This window comes from Lagenorhynchus albirostris, chromosome 10, assembly GCF_949774975.1.
Source record: "Lagenorhynchus albirostris chromosome 10, mLagAlb1.1, whole genome shotgun sequence".
In the NCBI taxonomy this organism is placed as follows: Eukaryota; Metazoa; Chordata; class Mammalia; order Artiodactyla; family Delphinidae; genus Lagenorhynchus; species Lagenorhynchus albirostris.
In genome coordinates, this window is record NC_083104.1 from 39,818,527 (window position 1) to 39,839,280 (window position 20,754).

The window sequence follows — 20,754 nt, forward strand, 5'->3', positions numbered from 1 at the left end:
GAAATGCAAATCAAAACTACAACGAGATATCTTCTCACACCGGTCAGAATGGCCATCATCAAAAAATCTACAAACGATAAATGCTGGAGAGGGTGTAGAGAAAAGGGAACCCTCTTGCACTGTTGGTGGGAATGTAAATTGGTACAGCCACTATGGAGAACAGTATGGACGTTCCTTAAAATATGAAAAATAGAACTACCATATGACCCGGCAATCCCACTACTGGGCCTATACCCTGAGAAAACCATAATTCAAAAAGAGTCACGTACCACAATGTTCATTGAAGCTCTATTTACAATAGCCAGGACATGGAAGCAACCTAAGTGTCCATCAACAGATGAACGGATAAAGAAGATGTGGCACGTATATACAATGGAATATTGCTCAGCCATAAAAAGAAACAAAATTGAGTTATTTGTAGTGAGATGGATGGACCTAGAGTCTGTCATACAGAGTGAAGTAAGTCAGAAAGAGAAAAACAAATACTGTATGCTAACACATATATATGGAATCTAAAAAAAAAAAAATTGTCATGAAGAACCTAGGGACAAGACGGGAATAAAGATGCAGACCTACTAGAGAATGGACTTGAGGATATGGGGAGGAGGAAGGGTAAGCAGCGACAAAGTGAGAGAGTGGCATGGACATATATACACTACCAAATGTAAAATAGATAGCTAGTGGGAAGCAGCCGCAAAGCACAGGGAGATCAACTCAGTGCTTTGTGACCACCGAGAGGGGTGGGATAGGGAGGGTGGGAGGGAGGGAGACGCAAGAGGGAAGAGATATGGGGATATATGTATATGTATAGCTGATTCACTTTGTTATAAAGCAGAAACTAACACACCGTTGTAAAGCAGTTATACTCCAATAACGATGTTAAAAAAAAGAATAAGTCATGACCAGGTACCAAGCCCTTCTGAGCACAGGGGCCTGTGTGACTGCACTGGTGACACACTCGTGACGCTGGCCCTGCCCCCAGCCCCCAAAATACAGTCATGGCAGGAAGAGCTCCAAGTACCTGCTTCAGGAGTTCCTCAGATGGCGGAAATTTTAATTCCCTGGGAAATACATGTACTTATCACTTTGATTTACTGGTTCTCTGAAGTCGTCTTTAAGAAATAAAGAAGGGCTCTAAACACACACAAACATACACAAGTGTAGCAGCGCTGACTATACCAACTCCCATTGCTTAGAAGGGCAACCAGGCCCCAGGAAAGCAAGGGACAAGGGGGCTCAGCAAGGCTGTGGGTGGGGGCACGTGGCAGGGCTGGGACTGGACTCACGGGCCAATGCTCTTTCCACCGCCCACAGCACCCACAGCCGTCCAACTCTGGGGGCATCTGGAGCTCGTGACAGGGCCCATGGCCTCCTCTCCAGCCCAGCACCCCCCTGCCCCCAGCCTGCTCAGGCCCAGTGGGGCCCACACAGCAGGCTGCTTCCTGGGCTGGAACAGCCTCCTGCAGCTGCCCAGCCCAGCCGGCCTGATCTCCAGAGTCCTTGCTCCTCAGGACAAGCTCCCCTGTGCTCGGAGACACCGAGCGTGGGGTGGAGAGCTGGGTACCCGGCCCTGTGAGCTGAAGAAGGGAGGCTCAGGGGACTTCCCTGGTAGTCCAGTGGTTAAGACTCTGAGCTTCCACTGCAGGGGGCGCAGGTTTGATCCCTGGTCGGGGAACTAAGATCCTGCATGCTACGCAGTGCAGCCCAAAAAAAAAAAAAAGAATAAGGAAGGGAAGCTCAGGATCGTCCCAGGCCCTCCCACAGAACGGGCACCAGAAGCTGAGCCAGGGAAGACAGGAGCACCCGGGCTCCAAAAGTGCCCTTCTCAGCTGTTCTACAAGGAACAGGAGATCTGGACAGTGTCCTCTGAAGACAAATGGGAACTCCTCCAGAAAGTGGATCTTCTGCTCTCCTGGGGTCAGGACAGATGGGACAGCTCCTGGGGAAGTTGGTTCTGATGACTGACATGCCATAAAATGGTCCAGGGCACAGATCCTGAAGCCAGAGTCCATCAGGTCCTAGCTCTGCCCCTCACTTGCTGTTTACTTTTGGGGAAGAAGTTCTCAGTCTCTTTGTGCCTCCATTTTTCTCTCAGTAAATTTGTCCTTGGAAAGCACACACCTCGGGTGGCTGATCAAGGATGAGGGCTGATAAAGGAGTCAACCCTGGGAAAGAACTTAGGGCACTGGTGCTGGAGGGTGGACAGAGAATAACTGGGAGAGATAATGGGCCAAAGTGTTAGAGGGGCCACAGGCCAAGAAGGAGATTCTTGTACAGTTTTCTGGAGGAATGACCATGTGGTTATGAGGCCTGGGGTAACTCCTGTACTCAGCCGGCCTGCGGGACTCTTGGGGGCATGGCCAGGGCACCTCAGAAGGTAGCAACCGGGAAGGATGGCGCTGGTTGCGCACTCAGCCTTGGAGAAGGAAGGAGAGGTGGGCTTCTGTGCAACCTGGTTTCACAGTCCAAGTGTTGCCCCAGTGACCTCTTGGTCAAGCTGTGTCCTTTCCCCAAGTCAAGGGAGGAAAAGAAGGTGATTACTGTAGAAAATAATTAGCAATACACATGGTTACTGGGTGTCTGTAATCCTCCCTTTGCTTTCCTGCCTCTGCACCATTGCATTTCCTAAACCTTAGGACTGAGGTGTCTAATGGTCAAAGAGCAGACCCTCTTACCAGTCAATCACTTTTGAAGGCACTGACAAGGCCTGCAGACCTCCCAGCAGGGGCCAATTACATCTCCCGTCTCAAGGGCTGAGATGAAAAATATTCAATTAAAAAAAAACAACATTGTAAATTAACTATACTTCAATAAAATTTTTTAAAATAAAAATATACCTATATTCAATTTTTTTTGTTGTCAGTGTTCATTTAGGCATGTTCATGGCCTGGTCCATGGCATGGGAGGGACCTGAGAATGGAGACGATGTCCTGGACCTCTTGGCCCTGCTGCCTCACAACATGCCCTTCTGGAAAAAACAACCATTCCTCTATTTTGCATGTGCAATCACGTACGTACACAGAAAAACACACACTCTCACAGACAGACACACATACACACACACACACACACAGGCACATATAGGAGGCCTGCCGTAGTTAAGGATTTGGTCCCAGTAAGTGGGAGGAGACGAGACAAGTGAAATTAAATAATGGAGGAATTTGCTTTCAGAATATTTTATTTTTCAGAGTCCGGAAGCTTGAGCCAAGGCAGACACCTGTAGAATTCTTCCATGGGCCCACAATTTACCCCAAAATCCTGGTTAGTGGGCCAACTATCCGACCAATTTTCGACAAAACTCTTCCGATCCTGTGACGCAGCCGCCTAAATCTCCCAACACTCTGCAGCTGTGAACCAGGAAGAACCAGGTTACTTGTGGAGAATGGACCCAGGGGTAACACAAGACCGCTCCCCACCTGGACACCCCTTTCCAGGACCACACCAGGAGACTTGGACCCCAGTTTTCCCTCTAGCTATGACATTTGGAGCACAAGGTTGAATCCCTACACCCACAGACAGATGAGGAAACTGGGGTCCACAGATGGCAAGGGGATTCCCAGGGTCACAAGCCTATCCCAGCAAAGCTGGACGGGAGTAGGGGCTGAAAGCACATTACTCTAGTCAGTGCCTCTCAGAATTCAGCACAGTCGGAATCCCCTGGAGGCCTCGTGAAAATACAAATGGCTGGGCCCCAGCCCAGAGTCTGATTCAGGAGGTCTGAGTGGGGCCTGGGAATCTGCCTTTCTGTCAAGTTCCCGGGTGGGACCCCACTTAGAGAACCACTGCTCTAAGGGATGGCAGAGCCAGTCCTGGAGGCCTGGGGCTCGGGTGAGGGAGGGGCCAGGTAGGAGGGCCTTTCTCTGCCCTGGAAGGGGCAGCGGGTAATTGGTCCAAAGGGTGTTACACAGTCCAACCCCCCCCAGAAACCCCTGCAGCTCAGAAGGGGCCACTCACCTCATCGCAGGTGATGTTCATTTGGCCCTTGACCTGGTCCAGAGTGACTGTCCCCACACACTGTTTCACCAGCTGGAAGGGGAGGCTCGGGTCAAACTGGAACCAGCAGACCATAACCTCCCAGCCTCACACCAGGGGCTGGAAATGGTCCCCAAGGCCCTGTTCAGCTCCCAGGGAGCCCCCAGCCCCCAGCCTCACCCCATTCTCCTTAAAGTCACAATTCTCCTGGGGCTGCTGCGATGTCCTGGGGCACACGGTCTCCTTCACTGTGAAGCTTACAGGCTTCGGGGTGTCCGGGTCACCATCCTGGTCAAGGATCAAAGTAAGGAGACTGGGCTCGGGCTCATGCTTCCTTCTCTGATCTGTCTCCCTGCCCCCACCTAGATGGCAGCCTCTCCAGCCCCTCCTGTGTGCCTGGCCCCTGGCATGGTGCTGGGTTCACAAGGGAAGGGGACAGAGCCCACTCCTGGACTCATGGGCACACAGAGAGCAGGAGGGGACCTCAGACCAGCTCTGATGAGAACACCTTCCCCATGGAGGGGCTGAGGCAAGTCAGGGACCACCTGCAGGGAAAGACCTTGTCACTGGAACCTCCAGGCTGAGCAGAGCCCTCCCTGGTAGAGAGATAACGAGGAGCAGGGGGACTTTAGCAGGGAGGCCACATGGCAGAGCCAGTGACCCCTCTCTATCCCTGGAGCTCCCAGAAGGCCCTTAAGCCTGAACAGGGTGTACAGGGTGCCTGTTTCCACAGTAGAGATGCTAAGGCAGGAAGCTCTCATTGCTGGGAGGGGACCCAGCTCTGGGAAGGTTTCCTGGAAGAGGTGGGAGCCCACCTAGAGGGAGAAGTCCCTTCCTGACAGGAGGTACAGCCTGAGCAGAGGCGGTGACAGCGTGGCCAGGGCTGGCGGGAGACAGCCCCCTCCCCAGGGTCCTCCTGACTCACGGCCTTGGGAGGCGGGTCCAGCTCCAGGAGGCGGTAGAGATTAGCTTCTGAGGACCGCTCGTTGAGACGATCCACAGCATGAAGCACAGCTTCCCTGTAGCTGAGGGCCTGGGCGCTGGCCGAGGGCACCACTAGTCCCAGCAGCGGTAGCCACAGTGACCACCGCCCCAGGGCGAGGCTGGCCCTCTGAGTCTCCATGGTCCCCAAGTCGGCCTCCTCCCAGCACACAGGACCCTCCTTTATGCCCCACCTGGGCCTGATGCAATGGCCCAACCACGCGTCTTCCTGACCTGCCCCATCCCTGATCTCCTCCCCGGCTGTGAGCTGGACTTGCCTCAGCCCCTGCTGTTGCCTCACGGGATTGCTGGGCAGTGGGAGCGGGAGGCCTCCTGTGGAAGGTGAAGAAATGGTTTCTCCATCTCCCTGACAACGTCTTGGCCTCTCCTGGGGCCCATGGGGAGTGTCATAGGCAGGGTTGCTCAAGAGCATTGAGTCCTCCAGGAGAGGGAAGACCAGGCTCTGTCTTACGTCCCCTCTGCCTCCACACTCTGGTCTCCTCAGGAATAGGGTAAAGGAGTGTATTCAGCACTCAATCTCCTCCTCTAGGCACTGTCTGGCACAGAGTAGTCATCAGTTAATGTCGATGAGTGGATGACTGTACCAGCTCCTTCTAGAGCCTTACACACCTAGCCAAACCCTAGGCAGACAGTCAACCCCACACCATCTTGTCTTTTGGGCCCAGCCCTCAGCCAGTCAGGGGCTTGGCTCCCTCTGTCTCCTGTCCTGGATTCATCCTCACTGTTTTCTCGGTTAAATAGTTCTCCACGGGTCCCCACCAGACATGGCCTGCCCCCCTGACCCCTCCTCAACCAAGCATGGGAGGGGTCATCTGCACTGGGACCCCAATTCAGTGCCGCCTCTCACACTCAAGGCCACTGCAGGCTGGCCAGTCCTCACTGGATCCAAATTCACCCTCAAGCCTTGTCTTCAACTATACGGACTCTAGAGACGCCTCTGTCCTCCTGAAATGGCCCCTGCCCGATTGTCCCCTGCTGCCACTCTCCTGGGTGGCCTCCTGCCTCCCCCGTGGCTCCTGCTCGGTCTCCTCCAAGGACCCTCCTCCTAAGAGGCAGGGCTGGCACAGCTGCATCCGGGCTGCTTCTCCTCCCAGTCCTCACACATTCCTGGGGACACCCCTTCTCAAGACACCAGTTATCAGGGACACACATCACTGGTCTCTATCTCTGAGCTCAAGACTCCCATGAGTGCCCCTGGTTGTCCGCACTGAGCTGTTGGCTGCTGTTGGCTGGGTGCCGCCGCAGGAGCCCTGAGCTGAAAGCCTGGGAGCCCCACCTGCTCCTTCTTCCTCCTGAGGACACTCCCTCTGGCCTCCCACCAGCCCAGCCCAGCTCCTACCACCGTCTTCTCTCCTCTCAAGTGTAGCCACAGCCTCCACACTCCACCTTCTCTGGTTCCAGGCTCTCCCCAGACCACTGTCCGCCCTCCACACCATTGTCTAGGGGCTCAGGCCAAGCACTGATTGGGCCATTTCCCCCGCTGCCTTGAGGCAGGGGCATCGGGGTCTGGGTCTGGATGCTCCCTGCTGTCCTCAGCCCCTGCCCTGCAGGCCTCAGGTGTCAGGCTGCCCCATCCACCGCAGCCACCCAGACAGCGCTGAGCCCCTGCTCTTCCCTATCTCTGCGCCTGGTCCCTCTGCTTGCCCTGCCCTTCCGCCTGGGGAAGGCTTTCCTGACCTCCATCCAGAATGGCACCTCCTCCTCTTGGCTCCCACAGCCTCAGGAAGTCTCTTCTGATTTGACCCCAGGTGGCTCCCTGTCCAGTGCTGTGGATGAGACACCAGGCTGGGGGGTCAGTGTGGGAGTTGGTGAGAACACAGCCGGAAAGATCATGGGCCAAAGCAATAGAGGGGCCACAGGCCAAGAAGGAGATTCTTGTACAGTTTTCTGGAGGAATAACCATGTGGTTGTGAGGCCTGGGGTAGCTCCTGGACTCAGCCGGCCTGCGGGACTCTTGGGGCCATGGCCAGGGCACCTCAGAAGGTGGCAACCGGGAAGGATGGCGCTGGTTGCGCACTCAGCCTTGGAGAAGGAAGGAGAGGTGGGCTTCTGTGCAACCTGGTTTCACAGTCCAGGTGTTGCCCCAGTGGCCTCTTGGTCAAGCTGTGTCCTTTCCCCAAGTCAAGGGAGGAAAAGAAGGTGATTACAGTAGCAAATAATTAGCAATACACATGGTTACTGGGTGTCTGTAATCCTCCCTTTGCTTTCCTGCCTCTGCACCATTGCATTTCCTAAACCTTAGGACTGAGGTCCCGTTCCCCATCCTTCCATGGGTACAGGCAACCGGTTGTTCAAGGACAAGGTCTGATAAAGGAGTCAACCCTCGGAAAGACCTTGGGAGCAACTGGCCTATAACTGATGCTCCATTAAGAGCAGCTGTTAGTATCAAGAGGCCAAAAAGCCGTCCCCAGGGCTACCCAGGTCCTTAGACTCTGGAGTCAGGCCGATATGTGTTTGAATTCTTGGTTTGCCTCTCACTAGCTGTGACTTCCTTGCAAATACTCTGCTCTGGTGGAACTCTCAGCAGCAAGGGAGAGTGAATCCAGCTACAATGACCTAGAGAAACCCACGTGGCTCCATTTTCCTGCAGTTCTCTCTCCAGGCTCTTGCTTAGAGAGAGAGAGAGAGAAGCAGGGGGAGAGGGAAGCATGGGGTGGGGGGGTGGATAAAGGAGCAGCATTAAGAGAGGGAGGATCTCTGAGGCCACAGTAGCTGTGCCCTGAGATGGTCAGGCTGGGCCCTGGGCACTCTCCCCACGCCCCCTCCTAACCCAACAGAGGACACACCAGCCAAGAGATGGGAGCAGAGGCTCCTGCAGACGCTGCTGCAAGAGTGTTGTCACCACCTTGTCCCCAATCTGGGGCTCCCACCTTTCCCAGCTCCCCTCTATTTCCCTGCCCAGTCTGGTTGAGCCAGCCATCCTTTCCCATCATGCTCTGCACTTAAAACACCCAATTGGACAAAGCACAGCCTCACCTGTGTTTAGACACATCCTCATCCCAGCCCCAGAGCCCAGGACTTCCAGGCAAACAGAGCAGAGTGGTTAAGAGAAGGAGCAGGGCCAGGGCTGAGTGCCCTGGCTTCCGGTCCCCCGGTTGCGGCCTCTGCCCAACCTGTTGACCACCTATGTCAACTTAAACCAGACTTTCACCAGCTGCCCCTCCTTCTCTTTGTCTGTAAAATGGAAGATTTCTTACAGTTGCACAGAAGGCCCTCCTCTCCCCCATGGAGAAATTCCTCCCATCTGAAATTGGAGGTGAGGGTCAGAGACTCTGAACAGCAGGCCCTTGTTCATGCACAGGTGTAAACAGATGTCTCTGAGGCTGAGCAGCTGCAGTGGCACAGCCCACACATTTGTCTTTAACTTAGCTGATTCAGCCTTGAAGGATCAGGCATCTTCAGGAACCTGGGTGGACCAAAGTCCCCAGGAAGCTCTGACACAGACCCCACATCTGAGAGAGCCACATCTGGAACGTGACCAGCCACGTTTCCGTCTAGATGTTTTGTTCCAAATACCCCGTTTACCTCTTCTCTGGGAAATAGTCATTTTGTTGGGGTTTTCATTTCTCACCCTTCCCATGATAGGGGTGTTTCTCTGTTAGGCTCTTAACATCCACTAATGCCCAATAACAAGCTAGTGATGCCTCCTGAATAGGCGGTAGTATCCCATTCCAGGCTGCATAATTCTCAGTCCCCAACACTTGTCATTGGAAAGGCTCTTTAGGACAAATTGGCCTGAGCGGGAGGCAGTCTGTACAGCCTGCTGGTTGCTTTCTTTAAGCACTTGTGTGTCCACAGCTGGCGTGCGGTGATCTCCTGGCCAGTCCACCCCTCTCTTCTAAACTGCTTTGCTGCCACCATGTGGCTGTGCAGGGGAGCCTCGAGGACTCCCACTGTGCACTTGTCCCAATGTCACCATCCTAACCGTGGCTTTTCCCTGGTGGCAGCACCCCTCACAGTCAGAGGTAGTGGTCATCCTAAAACCTCTATCTCTACAGCCATTCAGCAAGATCATCTACCTGACTGTGTGCAACGTCCACCAAATGAAACAACACAGATTAATTTAAAGGACATGGTAAGGCCAGTGTTGGCTGAAACGGCACCTTTTTTTAAAATATATTTTTTAATTAACTGCATTATAGTTGGATTAAGTCACTTTTTTTTTCCCCACACCGAATGGCATGTGGAACTTCCCCGACCAGGGATCAAACCCGTGCCCACTGCATCGGAAGAGCAGAGTCTTAACCACTGGACCACCAGGAAAGTCCTGAAGCAGCACGTTTACAACCTAAAAAAGACAGCCTGAAGCACCACCCTTGCCTGGAGAGAAGTGTTCAAAGATCTCATTAGGAGTGCATAGGGTCAGAGCCCCGTGGAGTGTGGCTTTTTCTACTACAAGACCAAAAAGGGCTAGGTTTTAATAGGCATTTCAAGTTTGGCACAGGGGTAGTCCTAGTACCAGGAGCATTAAGTTCGTTACTTTGCAAAAGGCAGCAATTTCACTTTGCTGGAGGGATTCAGTTTTGTGGATTCACCCTCATGGTGTCAAGAAACTTGAAAGTTGAAACTAGCCTCTGAGTATTGTTATTTTTCAGTCACTCCTGCACTGTTGATAACACACAAGGCAGAGGCATCAGATGGAAACCTTTGGCTTCCCAACCAACAAAACATCACCTACACGTGAAAACACTGGACAATGTTGTCAGTGCATTGTGGGAAGCTCCTTCCACTCCATGTTGAAGTGATATATTATTGAATACAGATGCAATTAATTACAGATGTATTCTGTAAACCTTAGGCCAATCACATAAAAGTATTTAAACAGAAGTATAAATAGTAGGCCAAAAGCAGACATAAAGAAAAATCATTGGGCTTCCCTGGTGGTGCAGTGGTTGAGAATCTGCCTGCCAATGCGGGGGACACGGGTTCGAGCCCTGGTCTGGGAAGATCCCACATGCCGCGGAGCAACTGGGCCCGTGAGCCACAATTACTGAGCCTGCGCGTCTGGAGCCTGTGCTCTGCAACAAGAGAGGCTGCGATAGTGAGAGGTCCGCGCACCGCGATGAAGAGTGGCCCCCGCTTGCCACAACTAGAGAAAGCCCTTGCACAGAAACGAAGACCCAACACAGCCATAAATAAATAAATAAATAAATAAATTTTAAAAATAAAATTAAAAAAAGAATCATGAAAACAATTCAAAAGGGGAATTCCCTGGCAGTCTGATGGTTAGGGCCCCGGGTTTGATCCCTGGTCAGGGAACTAAAATCCCACAAAAAGAATCTTAAAAAATAAATAAATAATGTTTTTTTTTAAATCAAAAGAAGGCAGAAAAAGAGGGAAAAATAAGGTACTAATTGAATGTATAAGAGAGCTTTGAGATATGAGGTTATAATCCAGATGTGTCAGTGATTACATTATGTAAGTAGCCCTGTGTTAACCAGGTTTTCTACTTTCTGTTTCTGATGTTTTCACATCCCACATAGCCACAAACACCCCACACATCCCAGGGTTAGCAGATGCCTAGAGACAGCAGACTCTCTCCCTCAGCTTGCTTTTCACATGCAAACTGACCAGCACCCCACCCCACCCTCTCTGCTGCTGAGACTCTAACCCCCTGTCCTAATAGCCCCAGGGTCAGGCATCAACAACTTGGGCAGCCCCTACACCCCAGCCCCAGCTCACTGAAATTACTCAAGCTAGCCGATCCTAAACCTGGTCAGCCTCACCCTCAAGCCTCGTCCATTCCTTCCCTGGAGAACATCACACGGGCTTCCCCGCAGTGCCCCGCCCTGGCTCTCTGCTTGTCACTGTCCTCTCCTGGGGGCCAGCATGACCCGCTCCTCCCCCCCACCCCCACCCCGGGAACTGTGAGCAACAAACTCGCTCTGCACTGGCGATGGGCTCCCGATCTGGTGATCAGACCACAGCTGAATAAAACCCAAACCCTGGGGACATAGGAACCACTGAGAGAGACAGAGACAGAGACAGAGAGGGAGGAAGAGAGAAGGAGGGAAAGAGAAAGAGAGAAGCAATTTAGGCAACATGTAGGTGACCCTGGGAATAGAGAATATGAAAGTTTTAAGTACTATTTTTGATATTTTCCATAAGTTCGAAATTATTGCCAAATAAAATGTCTTTTTAAATTTTAAAGACACAACATTGAGGGAATTCTCTAGCGGTCCAGTGGTTAGGACTCCACGTTTCCACTGCAGGGGGCATGGGTTAGATCCCTTTCTGGGAACTAAGATCCAGCAAGCCGCTTGGTGCAGCCAAAAAAAAAAAAAAAAAAGATACAACATTGAGTAATAGGATAAGCATTATATTCTATTTGTAACTTGCTTCTACTCGTCAATCAAATTCTTCCCCCATAGCTGCCCCCTTCCCTTGGGAATAATGAGTCAATAAAACACTATTTCTGTTTATGCTGCTTAAAGTATATTTTAATGAGTATAAATATAACTTTTGGAGATTAAAGTGAATACCTAAAATTTTCATTTACATAAATTACACACAAACACACTGCCACAAATGCCCATAGAACCACGCTGACACATACACCCCTACAATCACATATAAGCCTGTACACCCACACTCACAACACCCCTGCACAGCCATACATACACATACACACCCCTGAACTACACACACACACACACACACACACACACACACACACACACACACTTTATACACTCCTCTTACACACACGTCCACACACATGCAAACTCAGTCCACCCTCATAAACTTCACACATACCCACACACACCCAGACACATCCCCCGAACACATTTCAGACACCCGGACACCTACACACACACCCACAAACTCACACCCACACTTCTCCTATACAACCTCACATCACAAAAATTACACTCAAATACATAGCCACAAACACCCCACACATACCATATATATTACACATACACAAGCAAACACACCTGTGCCCACACCAACACCCTCATAAATACACTTCACAACACCTCACACATGACACACACCTTGACACCTTAACAACCAACAACCTCTTTCCACATACACACAAACACACACACAAACACACACACAAACTTTTTTAGAAAAAAAAATTCAGAAAGCTGTGGAAATGTTCCAGATTAAAGGAGGCTAATAGGAAGTCACAAATTCCTGATACACCTGACCCTAGGCTGAATCCTATACCGGAGGTGACAAAATGCTGTAAACTAAAGCACATTATTTTATCAACTGACACAATGGAACTGGGCCAGCATATAGGAAAAAATGTTGTATCCATGTAAATATACATAGTTGATAACTGCTCTGTAGTTATATAGGAGGCTACCCTTAGTCTCAAGAAATACAAATGGAGTTATTTAAGGGTAAACAGCCAGCTCTATCACCTCAGCTTTAAATAACTTCTCTGTGTCTCCATTTCCTTGTCTAACACAAAACAATTCTATGTAAAAGCTAGTTCTCAGCTAGGACAATTCCCTTTGTCCTAGCACAAAACAATTCTATGTAATAGCTAGTTCTCAGTTTTACTGACAAAAATTTATGGCGCCAGTGTTCTGGAGAGGTGTGATTTTAGTCTTAACAAAATCTCACTCAACAGAGATGAAATCCAGTCGAAACAGGAGGTACCCCAGGGGAACCCCAGCTCCTAGTCCTCTGCCTGACAAGACACCAGGGCAGGGAAATCCCCAGGCACTGCCTTCAAAGTCACATGAGGCCTCCCACTTACCCTGCAATACCCACAGATGGCCAGCGGGGGTGGTCTCAGAGCAGCTCCAGCAAGTGCCCACTGTCCCCAGACAGAAGCAGCATTTATTTCCCTGCCAGGGTGGCTGCCCTGATACCAGGAAAACCACTTCCCCAGGACCGACTTATCCATTAGGCACAGTAGGCACACTGCCTAGGGACCATGATACTTTTGGGGCCCACAAAATATTTTTAAATAATTTTTTTTTTACAATGAGAAGAACGAATATATAATGAATATATAATACAGAGCGCAGGAGGTCGCATGTCTTGTCCGGTTCACTGGCCCATTAACTCTCATGTACCTTCTGTTGCTCTGTGTTCTGCACTGGTCCTTGGAGTCATTAGGAGGGACTCAGACAGACCCAGGAAACCTCAAAATGGACTCATTGGCCTTTGAGGATGTGGCTGTGAACTTCACCCTGGAGGAGTGGGTTTTACTGGATTCCTCACAGAGGAAACTCTACAGAGATGTGATGAGGGAAAAATTCCGGAACCTGGTCTCAGTAGAAAGAAAACAGGAAGATCATGATATTGAAGATCAGTACCATAACCAGGGGAGAAAATTAAGAAGTCCTATGGTAGAGAGACTCTCTGAAAGTAAAGACAGTAGTTCCTGTGGAGAAAACTTCACCCTTATTCCAACTCTCAATCTGAAGAAGAAAACTCCTGGTTTAAAACCATGGGAATGCAGTGCATCTGCAAAAGTCTTCATGCATCATTCATCCTTTAATAGACACATGAAATGTCACATTGAAGACAAACCAAGAGAGTATCAAAAGTACCGTGAGAAGGTATATAAATGTAAAGAATGTGGAAAAGCATTCATTTCTCCTAGTTCTCTTAGAACACATGAAAGAAGTCACACTGGGGAGAAACCCTATGAATGTGAACAATGTGGAAAAGTCTTTCAATATCAAAAATCCTTCCAACTACACAAAAGAACTCACACAGGGGAGAAACCCTATGAATGTAAGGAATGTGGGAAAGCCTTCACGTGGGAAACAACTTTTTGAAAACACATGGTAACACACACTGGAGATTTACCTTATAAATGTCAGAAATGTGAGAAAGCATTCATTTATCCCAGTTGTCTTCAAATGCATGAAAGCAGTCACAATGGAGAGAAACCCTATCAACGTAAACAATGTGGAAAAGCCTTTAAAAGTCCTGAAACTATTCAAATACATGAAAAAATTCACAGAGGAGAGAAACTCTGTGAATGTAAGCAGTGTGGTAAAGCCTTCAATCATTTCAGTTTCTTACAGCTACACAAAAGACATCACCCCAAAGAGACACCATATGAGCATAAAACATGTTCTAAAGTATTGAATACTGCCCGGTCTCTTCAAAGTCATGAAAGAATCCACACCAGAGAAAAACTATGAATGTAAGGAATGTGGGAAAGCCTTCACATGGAAAATAACCCTTCAGAAACACATGATAACACACACTGGAGATGGACCTTATAAATATAAAGAATGTGAGAGAGTATTCATTAATCCCAGTTCTCTTAAAATACATGAAAGGATTCACACTGGAGAGAAACAATATCAATGTGAACAATGTGGTAAAAGTTATAGGTATCCAGTGGTTTTGAAAATACATCAAAGGACCCATACTTAAGAAAAACCCTATGAATGTAAAAATGAAGGGAAAACCTTCACTTCCACATATGTTCAAGTGCATGAAAGAATTCACAATGGACAGAAACCCTATCAATGACAGGAATGTGGGAAATCCTTCATTTGTCTCTCAGTCCTTCAAAGACCTGAGACTGCACACTGGACAGAAATCATATAAAATGTGATGAATGTGGGAATGGCTCTTCTGATCTTAGTAGTTTATGAAACCATAAAAGGATTTACTAGATAAAACGTTGTTTGTGAACAGCCTGGGAAACACTTCAATTGGCCAATATCATTAATATGTAAAAGCTCCCATGGAGAAGATAAATGTAAGTAACATGAGATAACTTGATGGAAAGTAATCTATGCCTAATGTTCCAGAAAACCTTCAATATGAAAGAGTTGTTTTTTTGTTTTTTTGGTTTTTTTGCAGTACGCAGGCATCTCACTGTTGTAGCTTCTCCCGTTGCGGAGCACAGGCTCCAGACGCGCAGGCTCAGTGGCCATGGCTCACAGGCCTAGACGCTCCACAGCATGTGGGATCTTCCCAGACTGGGGCACGAACCCGTGTCCCCTGCATCAGCAGGCGGACTCTCAACCACTGCGCCACCAGGGAAGCCCGAAAGAGTTGTTCTTACTTTTATTTATTATTATTTTTTTTTGCCGGGCTGCACAGTATGCAGGGGATCTTAGTTCCCCAACCAGGGATCAAACCCGTGCCCCATGCAGTGGAAGCATGGAGTCTTAACCACTGGACTGCCAATGAAGTCCAGAAAGAGTTGTTTTAAAAGTTCATAGGACTTTGTGGTGGTGCAGTGGTTAAGAATCTGCCTGCCAATACTACATGGTACACAGGTTCGAGCCCTGGTCCTAGAAGATCCCACATGCCTCAGAGCAACTAAGCCTGTGAGCCACAACTACTGAGCCTGCGTTCTAGAGCCCACGAGCCACAACTACTGAGCCTGTGTGCCACAACTACTGAAGATCATGTGCCTAGAGCCTGTGCGCCGCAACAAGGGAAACTGCCAAAATGAGAAGCCCATGCACCGCACGAAAAGTAGCCCTGGCTCGTGGCAACTAGAGAAAGCCCGTGCACAGCAGCGAAGACACAATGCAACCAAAAACAAACAAAAAAATTTATAAATATGCTGTTGTTTACTCAGGATCTTTCTTCAAGGGTATCCTTCAATGGTGGATTTCTACTAATTTCACAAATGAATATTAATGTGAATTAATTCTGTAAATTGTCTTTCAACAATAGTATATAACATTTAAAGGTAGTGATTTCTCCTTTAATCAGATAGTTTTGTTCTATTTACTTTTGAAGCCTGTTGGATCCATGGATGAATTTAAGTGTATTTCTAGTATGCAGTGAGGCTTATATTTTTTTAATGTTCTATTAATTCTCTGTTAATGGGCCATTGAAAAATGGCAGTTTGGTATTCGTTGGGATTTTCCTAGTAGTTTTGTGTGGCAGTTCCTGGATATATAATCTATTGTATATATTGTACCCTTTTTACTGAGAAAGATCCTCTTTGGTGGTGGTGCATATAGGAGCCTTTTCCCATTTTCCATTCTATTAAACACTTGGAATAAATTTCATGTATGACTAGGATGTCAAAGAGTATAGTGTTATGTAAATTATGATTTTTCCTATTTGCTTTTTGTGTTTCCTTCTGACTGGTATTTGTTGAATAGACTGTGAGACTTGTGATAATACAAAAAATCTGGAGTTGGAGATATCTTGCCTGTGAGTCATATTAGGACCTAGACTTTCCAGAATCTATCCCCTCTGTGGTTCCATGTTAGCATTCACCAACAACTCACCTGTGTGTGATTTTAAAGCAGATGCAGAGAAGACATTCTTCAGATCATGGAGCCTGCGCACTGGGAGAGAGGCAGATACGTAGGAGCTTCAAGGACACCATCTCCCAGCTTATTTTCCAGATTCTGTGTCCTTGTAGTCAAGAGTGTCCTCAACACCACCAACAAATGTTAGATTTCCATTTTTATAGACATGTAGTCTCCCCTGACATCTTCACAGCTTACACATCAAATATCCATCAGAGTTTGAATTTTTTCTGTAAGGCTTCTTGTGTCCACTTTGAAAGTTATTTCAGTATTTTATGGTTGGAAATATTCTCTGACTCCACTCCTCTCTGGATTATATCTAGTGTCTAATATGTGTAGGAAACACTTTATGTTGTTAATAATACTAGTAAGTATGTGTTCCTGACTCACCCCGACATTCACAATGGTGCCGCTAATAAGAATGGCATGGGAGTTTGTTTCTCTGCTGCACTGTTCAGTGGCATTGGTGATCCATTGTTTCCAAGTGACAATAAGCACCTCCTTCTGTCAAGATGGCTGTGGGTGTTTCCTGTTGCTTGTAGCTGAATATAATCCCCCGATATGTTTTTTATTGTATTTTATTTTACATGATTAAAACTGTTTGAGTTTTTTGTGAAACAGTAGTTTTTGTAGTCTTTTCAAATATTTTACCAACTCTTTTTGAAGCTTTCATTAGCTAACAAATGTTGTTTTTCATTTCCTCAAAGAATATATTAAAGTACCCATTTTATGTACGAATATTCACGAAAAATATATATATATAATGCAGCCTTGATTATATCCATCTTTACATGAATGCAGTTATAAAATGTAATTTTTAATACTTTTCTGTGGATGAATGGGTCCACGAAGGTGAAAGTGCCTAGGACCCATGAAAGTGACAATGTAGCCCTCTGTCTCCCCTGCCAGCTTCCTGTCCTGCTCTGGCTGAGGTGACACAGAGGCAGAGTGACACACAGGAGAACAGGGGGCTGCAAGTAGGACCCCAGGGACCAGGGCAGCCCTGACCCTCGGGCTGAGGCTAGAGAGACCATGGGGGCTGAGGGACGAGACTTTTGGGCTCTGACTGGCAGGGGCATTGCCGAGTCAGAGCACAGGCAGTCTGGAGGGTACCCCGCCCTACTGTGCCAGCTGCTACCTTCTAATGGCCACATGGGAAAGGCTAGTGCAGAAGGGCCAGTTCGGTGCCCTCAGGGAAGTCCACTGTGTGCATGGGCTGCATTTAATTCATCTCCTCCTGCTCTGATGGGGATTCCAAGTGTCTCTCTGGGTCCCTGCACTGACAGACGAGTCGGCACTGTGCCCTGAGACTAACACACTCTAACTATTGTCTCCTGACTCTCTCACCCTCTGAGATTCACATTTGGCCCCTATGAGGTCCTTGAACTTCCTTCTCTACCTAAATGACAGACCAACCCCTTAAAGGAGATAATGTTGTTCCCAATTACAGGTAGAGAGACAGAGGCCCAGAAAGATCAATTCTCCTGCTCAGGGCCACACGGGCAGGAGAGCAATTCCTTTCAGACATCTAGACCCCTCAGAATTCTCTCCCTCTGCCCCACTGAGGCTGACCTGGAGTCCCCTGTCCCGTCTCGGGGGCCCCCAAACTAACTCCTGAGACCTCACTGGTGGGGCTCAAGGGCAGGGTCCACAAGGACCTTGCCTGATTACAGCCCAGATTCCCTCCTTGGCACAGCAGGGGTCTGGGGGATGGAGAAGCCCCTCCTTGTCCTCACTCATTCCCTCCCTCTTCCTTACCTCTTGCTCTCCTCCACTCGCTGTGTTTGGCTTCTGTGCTGCCCCCCACTGAAGTTAGTGGCCTTCACATCTGCACAAACAATAGGAAAATATTAGGAGTCATCTCCCTGGACCTCGTGGGCTCCTGTCCTACTCTGGCCACTTTGTAAAATCCTCAATGCCCCTTGGCTTACAGCACCACGCCCACCCCACTCCCCTCCTGCACCACCACCCTGGACGCCTCGGGCTCTTCTCTCTTCTCTCCACATCAGGCCCCGCGCCTGACCCACCTGGGCCGAGTGGGTGAACTCTGCACAGCTCCACCACCATCACAGGCCACGTTCCCTAGAAGCAGGGCCTCAGCTGGGAAGTGAGAGGCATCTGATTTATTGAGGAGTATTGTCCGGAGGAGGGAGGCGGAGGGGAGCAGGATAGGGCAGAGGAAGGAGCTGAGCAGGGACGTGCTCTACCCTGAGATGAGCTTCAGCCTCACCCACAAAAGCCTGGAACCCCTGCTTTAGGACTGACTGAGGCGGGGGCTGGGCTTTGATGTCGCCTCATAGTCAGTCCCCATCCACAGGCTGAGGGCAGAGGGGACACAACCCCCCAGGCATCTCCTGGGAGGCTGTGAAGGCAGCTGTGAAGGGGGCACCTGTGAGCCATTAGCATCCATATTGCACATTTCAAACAGATGGGGGACGGGGCGGGGTGGGGGGGCAGCCGCCCAGTGAGGGGGATCTGGGCAGGGCGCTCACAGCACCTGTTGCCCAGTGCCCCACCCAGGGAAACTGGCATTTCATGCCCCTGGCATTTCAGAACCAATGTGGTCAAAACTGAACAGTCACCTCCCCCACACTCATCTCATATCTACACCAGGACTCTGACCAGCCCATGATCACATTCTCAGAACCCACCCCTCGCATTGTTCAACCTGTCAGGGAGTAAACCTGCCTCATCCCCTCTGCAGTGACTCCATCCCAGTCAGCCCCACACTCTCTCAGCTTCTGTGACAACCCTCCTTCTATTCTCCCTTCCCTCCTCTCCCCTTGGCCATTGCCCTGGGGCGACACGTCCTTGCGGCTCCCTGATGATTCACCCCTCGTGAATACACATACACACACACATACACACACACACACACACACGCACACGCACGCACACATACACACACACACACTGAAGCCAGGGTGTTGGCTAACGTGGACAAGGATCTGCTCTCCCCTCTAAAATCATCCGGCTCGTTATTGCTTTTCCAGACCTGGGTCTGTCCATCTCTCCAGTCCCATCCTGACCCACCCCCTTGCATGCCTCCCTTGAGCACTGAACTGAGTGTCACTTCTCACTCTACCATGCCAGTCCCTCTGCTTGTCCTAAGCAGTTTTCTCCCCAGAGCACCCTCTTTCCCCCTTGCTGGGCTCAGGTCCCCTCCATTGCACACCCATCACACTGTAGCCATCACATGCAAATGGAACTCACCATCCAGAGTTTTACTCTCAGGGAAGACTGACAATGCTCTATGCCATTCATGAAAGTCTGTTACCTGTTTTCTCAGGGGTAAGAGGTCTAATGATCAAACAGCAGACTCTCTCACCAGTCAGTCACTGTAGAAGGCACTGACAAGGCCTCTATGCCTCCCTGCCTGTTTTGTCTCCTTCTCAAAGGTTGCAATGGAAAAAATGTTTGTGTCATCTCCTTTCTGCTATCAGTGGTCATGTATGCATGTTGAGGGCCTGGTCCCAGGCAAGGGACATATGGCCAACTCCGATGTAAAATATGAAAGGGCAAGACAGGGCTGAGGCTATAGGTGGGTTGCCATGGAAGCAGGATGGGCAGTCACGGGAGGAAATTGGAAACAGATGTGATCAGCACAGGCCCATATCATCCTGATGAGTGATCTGTCTCTCAGGTTGGGCAGTGATGTACCAGCTATGACAAAACTGATGGGTAACATTTGCTGATTTCCATGGTGGAAATACTTTCACCAAGGCCAATTTCAAGCTACCAAGAGTTTAACAACCAGCTCAGAAAAATCCTGACCACTTAACTATCCTCTGGCACAGACACAACACAGCTCCCTGGGTGTCCTCTGTAAAGTTTCCTCCCCCAACTTGCATTGATGTAGAGTGAGAAGCATGAGGTTCCTCTAACCTGCCTGAGATCAGCCCCACCTGCTCACCAAGAGAAGACAAGCCTGACAGGTAGCAAAGTAAATGCTCTGTGAGATCCTGTCCTCTGTCCCTCTCAGAGAGGGGAATCTGTGTCTTGGTACGGTTGGCCCACAAGCAGACCTAAGACAAGCATTTAGTGGAAGTAGTTTGTTTGGGAGGTGATTCCAGAAAGCACCAGCACGAGTGTAGAGAAGGGAGACAGGGCAGGACCTGAGTCAGAAGAGGACGTGTCAATGAACAGGTCACAGAAGTGGGCGACAGGGGCTTAAGCCAGCTGGGGACCTCAGGAGGAGGTGTGACATGTCTGGGAGTGGACCCCCCAAGAAGTGAGGAAGAGGAGGTATTTTTCTACCAAGTCCCCCCAATAATTGGTTGAGGCTGCTCCCTGGGTTCAAACTCCCCAATGTTTCCAGTCTGCCCCAGAGCAAAGGTCAGCTAGAGAATGGGGAGTGGGCAAGACATGGACAGTGTCTGAAACAGCCAGGCAAACAGATATGTGACCTGTGTGTCACTCTTTGTATCTCTCACACTCATGCAGAGCTCTTCACCCCAATGAGCAGGATGCTTCTTTTTAATGGTAAAAAAACATTTATATACCTTTGATCCCTAAACACAAGCTCACAGGGACTTCCCAGGTGGTCCAGTGGTTAAGAAGCCGCCTT

General features: G+C 49.3%; 2 protein-coding genes across 2 annotated transcripts; one reads left to right on the top strand and one right to left on the bottom strand.

The window, feature by feature from the left end:
- Positions 1 to 3,245: 3,245 nt before the first annotated feature.
- LOC132527860 (cathelicidin-6-like) lies at positions 3,246 to 9,782 on the bottom strand. The gene is made up of 4 exons (XM_060163900.1): positions 4,898 to 9,782; positions 4,153 to 4,260; positions 3,955 to 4,026; positions 3,246 to 3,347 (listed from the first exon to the last, which is right to left on the bottom strand). The coding sequence occupies exons 1-4, from the start codon at positions 5,384 to 5,386 to the stop codon at positions 3,246 to 3,248; spliced, it is 771 nt and encodes a 256-aa protein (XP_060019883.1). The 5' UTR covers positions 5,387 to 9,782.
- Positions 9,783 to 13,007: 3,225 nt separating this feature from the next.
- Positions 13,008 to 13,737, top strand: LOC132527861 (zinc finger protein 124-like). Its single transcript, XM_060163901.1, has 2 exons — positions 13,008 to 13,280; positions 13,642 to 13,737. The coding sequence occupies exons 1-2, from the start codon at positions 13,008 to 13,010 to the stop codon at positions 13,735 to 13,737; spliced, it is 369 nt and encodes a 122-aa protein (XP_060019884.1).
- Positions 13,738 to 20,754: the final 7,017 nt, after the last annotated feature.

Bases quoted from the DNA above. Each gene is read 5' to 3' on its own strand.
- LOC132527860 (XM_060163900.1), bottom strand. From the start codon at position 5,386: ATGCTCTTGAGCAACCCTGCCTATGACACTCCCCATGGGCCCCAGGAG. The intron at 4,261-4,897 runs GTGAGTCAGGAG...ATCCTTGACCAG, and splicing joins TGGACCCGCCTCCCAAGGCC to GATGGTGACCCGGACACCCC. The intron at 3,348-3,954 runs GTGAGTGGCCCC...CCTGGTTCACAG, and splicing joins TGAACATCACCTGCGATGAG to CTGCAGAGTGTTGGGAGATT.
- LOC132527861 (XM_060163901.1), top strand. From the start codon at position 13,008: ATGTACCTTCTGTTGCTCTGTGTTCTGCACTGGTCCTTGGAGTCATTA. The intron at 13,281-13,641 runs AGTCCTATGGTA...AATCCTTCCAAC, and splicing joins ACCAGGGGAGAAAATTAAGA to TACACAAAAGAACTCACACA.